Source organism: Limulus polyphemus, unplaced genomic scaffold (genome assembly GCF_000517525.1).
Source record: "Limulus polyphemus unplaced genomic scaffold, Limulus_polyphemus-2.1.2 Scaffold1083, whole genome shotgun sequence".
NCBI classification, from domain to species: Eukaryota; Metazoa; Arthropoda; class Merostomata; order Xiphosura; family Limulidae; genus Limulus; species Limulus polyphemus.
The window spans coordinates 283,628-292,987 of record NW_013666693.1 but is presented as its reverse complement, the minus strand read 5'-3'; the positions used below and the strand labels follow the sequence as shown (position 1 = coordinate 292,987).

Genomic DNA, 9,360 nt, shown 5'->3' with positions numbered 1-9,360 from the left:
ACTCTGTAGTTCTCAGAGGGGCTTAGTTTTTCAAAACTTTTATAATTCAAAACGTGTATAAACTGGTGAAGCATGATGAAAGGTATGTGAAGTGGTATACTCAAGAACACTTCTCATTTACTAGAAGTTAGATCCTGTTCTAGCACAAGAATGACTTATAACCTGCTACAGATCAAGTTCTAATCATGTCAATAACCTACTCGTTACGGATCTTCTATTATATAGTTTTAGGACACTATTTAAGTGTTGTTTATTTTGTTCTGGATAAGATGTCAATTATATTATTAGACAGGCTCAAGTTGAAACATTACTAGAATCAGTAATTCATAGTTATAGCAAATTTGGAAATTTTTCCTTTCATAATAAATATTAAAAACACGGTAATACCAAAAACTATCTTTAAATGCGGACGTTCTGGAATTGCTTCAAATTCCATCATCAGTGTTAAAACCTCAAAAAGCTAGTTCACAATATTCTGATTACAAAAAATAACAACATTGGCTATTAAGCGAGTAGTTGTCTAATACAATCAGAAGTTTAGAAAGGAATTCAAATTTTTGAAGTAATTCCGAAACGTCTGTAATTAAGGACGTTTTTTGGTATTATCGTGTTTTTAATATTTGTTATAAAACTTCATTTTTCCTTTCAGTTTTGATGTTATAGAACGCGGTAGTTCAATAATTTTAATTAAATATGAGATGATTTACCACTTTGTTTTGAGAACATTCATTTAATGCAGATAGTCTATTTCTATCCCATTGTTTTGGCAATACAACATTTTTGGTACTTCAAAACACTTATACATAAAACGTTTCATTTCAGTAATATCACATTTTACATATTTGTTCTTTGTAGCTCGAACACAGTTAACAAAAATGCCAAGTGAAATTTGTAGTTATCGAACGTACTCATCTTTTCACGAACATATGGAATAATTAAGAAACTTAAGTACTTTTTCAATACATTTTATGATTTGTTTAAGATTTAAGAGAACAATTATTTGAAGAAAAATGTGTGTTTTGTCTGCTCTCAAAGGACGTTGGAATTTCATATAAAGTCCAGTATTAGCCAAAGTGTAAGAAAGCATTTCGTTCCTCATCTTTCCTGTTGGTACCCCTGTCTTCTCTAAAGTAGTATTGAGGATTCGGGTATTGTTCTTGAATTTGCTCGGTTAGAACTGGTACAAGTGGCCCTGCTGAACGAGTTGGGAATAATTCAGGGTTTTCAAATGACCACTTTTTCGAAATGAGATCTTCTTCCTCGTTATATGGCATAAATTCATATCCTGTAAAGTCATTCATGACGTCAGCTACTGTTCCATCAGGGTTTGGCGTGCTTCTTTTTACTCTTTTGTGATTTGACGCTTTCTGATCTTCACTGGTAACTATTTTCCCAGTATTACTGTTGCCGTTGTTTGGACTGCCTTTAACTGCCAAACCCAAATGCTCTGCAGAGATTAAGTACTTGTTTTGTTTGGACTGAACATTGTTTGTTTCTTCGTTGTTTACAGATCGCGTTTCTAAACGCTTTGTCAGATGAAAATTATTTTCTGCGCTAGTTTCATAACCTTTCAATAACTTCATGACTTTTGGAATCACTTCTAAATTGGTTCTTGTAAGATTATCTTTTTCGTCTATATTTCCATGAATTAGCGATGGTTGTTCAGTTTGTTCCATGTCATGGGATACAAGGCCTTGGTTGTTACTAGTGGAAATATCGTGATTAGACAAGCTTCTATCATTTGAATTATATCTTTCATCAGTTGATATGACAGGTTGATCATATAGATAGACCAAGGAGTTCATGAGACTTTCTAGATTTTCAGAGTTCTTCATTCTTTTTCCAAAGTACAACATATTGTGACCATCCTTTTTATAAAGACTTTTACGCAAGCCTTCAAATTTTTCTTCTTCATCATTTCCGTAGATAGGTCTTTTACCAAAATGTATCATTTTATGGTCGGCCCTCTTTTCTTCATTAAGCATTTTCCCAAAGTTCACCATTCTAAGATCAGGTTGATTCTCATCATCAAACGTTATACCAAAATACACCATTTCATCATCAGGCTGAATTTCGGAAAGGGGTTTTTTACTAAAATACACCGTTTGTTTCTCGGATGGTTTATCTTTATCAACTCTTTTTCCAAAATACATCATACGATGATTGTGTAAGGGTTGTTGGGTAGATCTTTTGCCAAAATACATCATACGGTGATCAGGTCGTTTTTCTTTTTCAAGCCTCTTTCCAAAGTACATCATCTGATGATCGGGTCGCTTTTCTTTTTCAGCTCTCTTTCCAAAGTACATCATTTCATGGTCTAATCGCTTTTCGTCTTCAGTTCTTTTACCAAAATACATCATTTGATGATTGGGTCGCTTTTCGTCACTACTTCTTTTCCCAAAGTACATCATTTGATGGTCTGGTCGCTTTTCGTCTTCAGTTCTTTTACCAAAATACATCATTTGATGATCGGGGCGCTTTTCGTCTTCAGTTCTTTTCCCAAAGTACATCATTTGATGGTCTGGTCGGTTTTTGTCTTCAGTTCTTTTACCAAAATACATCATTTGATGATCAGGTCGCTTTTCGTCATCAATTCTTTTCCCAAAGTACATCATTTGATGGTCTGGTCGCTTTTCTTTATTAAGCCTTTTTCTAAGGTACATCATATAATGATCTGGTTGCTTTTGTTCATGAAATCGTTTTCCAAAGTACATCATTTGATGGTCTGGTCGCTTTTGGATGTGAAGTCTTTTACCAAAGTACATCATGTGATGGTCTGGTCGCTTTTCTTCATCAAATCTTTTTCCAAAATACATCATGTAATGGTCTGGTTGCTTTTGTTCATGAAATCGTTTTCCAAAGTACATCATGTGATGGTCTGGTCGCTTTTCTTTATCAAGTCTTTTACCAAAGTATATCATATGATGATCGGGTTGCTTTTCTTTTTCAGCTCTCTTTCCAAAGTACATCATATGATGGTCTGGTCGCTTCTTGTCATTCTGATTTTTATCAAAGTATACATTTCTGTCAGGTTGCTTGGCATTTATAAGATTTTTCTTAAGGTCTTCATTTTTGATTATTTCTAAAAGGGAGCCTTCAAATGAATTTGGGTCAAAATTCATGAAATATTTTTTGATTTTAGGTTTAAGGATAGATCTTTTTCCGAAATAGAGCATTTTGTGACCTTCATCTCTTTTCTGGTCTTCTCGCTGGTATGGTTGGTATAATAAAGAGTTTATTTTATTAAGTATGACATAAAGTAAACCAACAGCTTCCGGTAAACTCCTAGGTAACGATTGAAAATCACCTTGTTTATGATCTAATTTTACTTTTTCATCAAAATTTCGTTTTCCAAAGTGAAGAAGACTGTGTCCCCGTTTTCCTTCATAATCATTTAGCTTTTGCAGTTTTTCATAAATTACTCTATTTCTTTTTCTTTCCTTTAGCTTGTGAATAAGACCAGCAAAATAAAGCTCAGGAAACCTCTTTTGGAAGGGTGGATTCCAATTCGAATTATAGATACTACCTGGAGGAAGACTATGTCTTGAAAGAATTTCATGAAGCAGCAACGTTTTAGGCAAGGGACCTGAAAGAAAATTTGAAAAACAGTAAACTTTTTAGATAAACGAAAGTTAAATTCAGATACTCAGTTCTGCTGGGATATTTTATATTTCTTTGTATATTTTTAGTAAATTGATGGGATATTATTTATGCATTAGACTCTGTATTAAAAATTTTGCAGTGCCACGTTTTAACAGAGTGAAATCATATTTTTTACACTTTAATAACAAATTAATTATCATATGCAAATGCTGTAAAAATAGATGCTTTGAAAATATCAAAGAAAATTATTTTTTGGTAACTGACATAAAAAAGAGATATAAAACAAGCACTAAATAATCTTCTTTGCAAGGACTCGCTTCTCCCTACTGAAATCGTTTCAAGATCATACAAAGTATTTTTTCATCAGTTATAATCAAAACCCTGGTTGTTAATAGATAAAACAAATGTTAAATGGGTGCGTACAATACACGTTTAGATATGATAAAACTCTTTTGTTTAGTTAATTTCCAGTCTTAAAACAAAGTTGTTTTGTTTGTTTCGTTGTTAAGCACAAAGTTACACAATGGGCTATCCGTACCGAAACTCGGTTTTAGCGTTATAAGCTTTCAGACTTACCGCTGAGCTATTGGAAGCTTTAAAACTAAAATAAAAATGCTGTGAAAATTAAGACTTGAGAATTCCCTTGTCAAAACATATGCAAATCTGACATATTATTACAAAATAAGTTAGATAATGAGCTAAAGGAACTACAAACTTTAGTGCTTTTGTGCATCTAGTCAGTATCATTATCACAGTATGGTGTATTAAATGTTTCTATCAAAAAATAATGATTTATTTTCTACTTAATTTCTGCATACTTCAATCATATTTTGACAAAAAATATTCTATATCAAACTTAATTTGAAAGTCTCAATTTGGACGACTCTGATTCCTAACTTTCATTGTTTCCAATTTTTCAGAATATTGAATTATTTACAACAGTATTTAAAAAGCCTGAGATCATGCTGAAAAGGCTGTATAATTATTAGTTCTGTGTAGCTCACATAAAGTAGTATTTATTAAATTTATTGCCCATTTAAGTAACCTGTGTAACTAATATCTGATCAATGAAGTTTATTGAAAATGTAAACATTATTTCAGTAGGAGTTACAAAATCCTTAGCTCAAGCTTGATGCCGAACAAAGAGTGGAGAATGTTTTGAATCATTGTTATTGTGGCTGATAAAATCTCTTAGAATGTGTCAAGAAATACAAAAAGAATGGTAGTTTTGTATCCAAACTAAGAAAGGAAAAGAAGAAACAAAACTATTTATTGTAGTCGTTTCTGTTTACATAGTTTGTTCATTATGCATAAAACATGCATGATTATTACTGTTCTAAGTGATTTAAAATGGCAAATGTTTTGTTTTATCCTGAATATTTCCCACAGGTCTTCACACTTTTGTTCACTAAATGTTTATACTTTTGAACCTAGAGTTATGTGAAAATTTCAAAATTTTCAGAATCCCAATCTTTGTCCAGTAATAAAAGAAATGGTGCAAGTATCATCTTTCTTTGTTCAGAGTGCACACTTTTGAAGTTTGATTACCAAAATGTCAAATCTGCTTTGTATCAGTGTTTAAAATAATATGTATTTCATTATTATCCACTATTAAAACCAGCAACTCCAAAAACAATGTAACTCCGAATGTACCGACTGAACGATTATAATGAGAGTAACAAGTGATCCTGCCAATAGATACTTTACATGTACTCATCCTAACGCGTGCTTGTTTTTGTTTGTTTGTTGAGCACAAAATTACGTAATGGATTATCTGTGCTGTGCCCATCACGGGTATATAACTCTGTTTTTAGCATTATAAGTCTTCAAACTTACCGCTGAGTCACTGGGAGGCCCCTAACACTATAAGTATGAAGCAATTAATTTAATCTGTATCTATTTAGCTGAATCAGTTATCTACTTAGTTTTACTTGCAAGTAAATATTTATTCCTGAAAGGATGGCTCATCAGTGGTGACTGAGAAAAAAACGTCGACTGATAAAAGTAAAAACTACCGTCTCTTCATCCAGTCCTTCTCATTCCCAGAGTTCATTTCGCATATATCAGTTAGCTGAGAACGAGAGTGTCATTCAGGGTTACTGCTTCTTCCTGCTCATTCTCAAACATTTATAAAGGTTACAAGCTTTACAATCAATCCCATGTAATTTACTTGATAATGTGTGTAATATTAGCAATATCCTGATCTGCATATTACCTCCATGTACGAACTGCTTCCCTTTCAGGTCTTATTAAACAATAATAGTTACAATGTAATTGTCTTGGGTTGATATAACACACAACAATATGTGAAATCGATCAAAAGCGATATAAGAGCAAACATTCTACTTTAACTTAAGCAGTAGATGTCTCGTAAACACATCAAAGTACAGACAATTGACATTACGCACATTGCATCATTTTATACAGGTCTAAAAACTGAACTCACATTCTGTTTGGTTCCAAATTCACCTAAGAATCATTACTATTTTAAACCTAACAAAATCTCATGCGGTGAACTAGGTTTGTTTGGTTTGGTTTGAATTTCATACAAGGACTATCTGCGCTTATTTGTCCTTATTTTAGCACTGAGAGACACACGAGGACTATCCACGCTAGCCGTCCTTAATGTCACACTGATAGACACACGAGCAGTATCTGCGCTAGCCGTCCTTATTTTTGGAGTGATATACACAAACGAGGACTATCTGCGCTAGCCGTCCTTAATTTAGCACTGATAAACACACGAGGACTATCTGCGCTAGCCGTCCTTAATTTAACACTGATAGACACATGAGCAGTATCTGCGCTAGCCGTCCTTATTTTTGGAGTGATATATACACACACACACACAAGGACTATCTGCGATAGCCGTCCTTAATTTAGCACTGATAGACACACGATGGCTATCTGCGCCAGCCGTCCTTAATCTAGCACTGATAGACACACGAGGGCTATCTGCGCTAGCCGTCTTCAATTTAACATTGATAGACACACGAGGACTATCTGCGCTAGCCGTCCTTAATTTAGCATTGATAGATACACGAGGACTATCTGCGCTAGCCGTCCTTAATTTAGCAGTGATAGACTAGATGAAATGAGTTAGTCAAAATCACCCACCGCCAACCGTTGGGCTACTCTTTTACCAATGAAGAGTGGGATTGATCGTCACATTATAACGCCCCGACAGCTGAAAGGGCGAACATGTGCGGCGACGGGGATTCGAAGGGTAAATTAGGAGCCAACGAACATAAGTTCAGTTCATAGCACATGAATAAAATGATGCAATTGTTGAACTGTGCAAATCTCTAAAGCCTCTGAATGTGGAAAGATTAACGCTAGAAACATCGTTAACATTTGGGGATATTTTAAGATAGTATATGTATGCCAGATTTTATTTACATATTTTTCTTAAACACGTTGTCATACTTTGCTTAGCTTTAAATCGAATAAAAACAAGTTTTTGATCTACTTAAACATGCTTTTGCAAGTCATAAATCTAAGATATTAACTAGTTTATGGAAAGCTGCATTAACATGACTGCTCTCCGAAAAACAATAATCTTATGGGATGACCACTGCAAGATCATTGCAAAGTAGCAGGGAAATTATGTGGAGCACTACTGGTAAATATGGGTTTTAGTACAATTACATCAAATCATTTATGGACTCGAAAAAGTGTAAATTACCTTTAGTGCATGATTTGATATGCTTACTCCACATTTGTGATTATCAAATATTTGAATTGTTATTTCGTTTACTGGTCTAATTTTTCTTCTCACTATTTACTGATTTTGTTTTTGTATTTCTTTATTAACCAGCTTTTAGGTATGTTGAAGGAAGTATGATTTTTTAGAAAGATGAATGAATCAGTTATATTTACAGAATTAATCAAATTTACAAAAATGTTACAAGCCTAATTAGATCAGAAAACTATTTTGCGGATATTTTACTAAAAAGTACTATATTTTCTAACACTTTATGTGTATATTTTTTTCTCGGTGAATTTTTAAGGTTATAAAAATGCCTAAGATGTTCTCTTCTCCTTAATGTTTTTGCTACAGTTACACTCCTACAGAAAAAAGGGGAGAAAAAGGAAAACGCCTTTATATATTTTTTTACTTTTTTGTTCTTTACATGATTAACTGGATACCCATGATTCCGTGGCTAAGAATTTAGTATTCTATGTTTGCAGCTAATTAATTAATTATGAAAGCCTGACCTAAAAATGCCATGAAGTGTTGAACTTATTCCGACTTCATGGGTTAAAAATATTATTTGCAAAATATATGACTATTAAATTGGATTCTACATTGTTCAGAAAAATCACTCACAATATTATTTAATGAATAACCAAATAAAAATATTAAAAAGATAAAACTTGGTATTTATTGTAAGATTTTTCTCTTACACTTAAGTCTTTGACCAGGAGGTGTGATGGTTAGTAGCATCGACAGTCTTCTAATTGACATGGAATCATACTTAGTTCTTTAACCAGTTTTAAGAATAAGATGCTTCCATAGAAATACAAATTCCTAGGTTTTGTTTTGAATCCTTACTTGTATCGAATGAGATGCCAAACAAAAAATTCCAATTCCTTCATCTTTCAAAAATTGGGCTCATGTTTTTGCCTTTCAGTCTTAACACCACATATCTTATAATCTCTAGCCTTTAAATAGATCTGATTGAACTAAAATAACAAAATAAATTGTAAATTAAAAAATATAAAAACTTCTCACCATCACTTATGGGCAATGGATGTGATGCTGCCCTTCCACCAACATGTGAGGGCATTAAGACTCCCCAGACCACAAAGGCCACGTACTCCCATAATATCATCCTTATGGACAACTTCCCTGTTGAAAAAACAACAACATTGTATTGTACAATCCACTGTCTCAATTATATCTTCCACCAAATCAATAAAATACGAACACAGTCAAAGAACATTAAATTCAAAAATCAGGGATCATACTCTCAATTCTGTAAGGTCTCTAAAGTTAGTTTATTTTTATGAAATATTTACCTTCTTTTGAATGTTTGCATATTTTACCGAAAAATGGCTAAACATTTCTAGCTTTATGTAAAGAGATCCTCATATACAAAAAAATTTATTACGATCCTGAACACCAAACTTGTAATTTTACACCGATTGAGACGAACTGAGACGAAACAAGCGTTAATTTTTACCGCCATCTGTTGGCAACAATATAAAACGATAGTGAACATTTCTGTGATTTTTGTCTATCTTTTGATTGTAAGTTTATCGTCAATGCTACAAAAAATACTTTCAGCTATAACATAAGTTAAAGTAAAGTTAATTAAATGTTCTTGCTGACAAGAAAATGACAAAATGTGGGGTTTGGTATATTATTTGTGTAAAAAACAATGCACAGGCTTCTCAATTGTGGCTTATATTTTTCAATCTGGATTTAAAATTTACTCTGAAGAACCATTTACACACTTTTAATATCTTAATTTCAATACTGGTTTCCAAAACTGACATTTATCAATGTATATGGAGAATCGTTGTCGATCAGGTGTTTGCCTTTGAAAAATGATTTGTTTTTCATCGCAAACAATCAATATACTTTTGGATAAAATCATAAATAATATTCAACGTTAAACTGGTACACAATTAAAAACATTTTATTTAGGCCTATCTATGGCCTTCAAAAAGTTGACGATTCTACATGTTTCGAAGCTTTTCCCACCACTCCCCTGGGTCCCGTTGGTTAGTGGAAACAAATGGGGGGGCCAC

General features: G+C 33.1%; 1 protein-coding gene across 1 annotated transcript in view; it reads right to left on the bottom strand.

Moving 5' to 3' along the window:
* Positions 1-716: 716 nt before the first annotated feature.
* The window catches only part of LOC111086420, a 30,254-nt gene continuing 21,610 nt past the window's right edge, over positions 717-9,360 (bottom strand). The window contains exons 2-3 of the mRNA XM_022389171.1: positions 8,339-8,455; positions 717-3,586 (exon numbers count right to left, since the gene is read on the bottom strand). Of these exons, the coding sequence (XP_022244879.1) occupies positions 1,065-3,586; positions 8,339-8,438 (2,622 nt within the window). The 5' untranslated portion in view covers positions 8,439-8,455 and the 3' untranslated portion in view covers positions 717-1,064. The remainder of the gene's footprint in view (positions 3,587-8,338; positions 8,456-9,360) is intronic.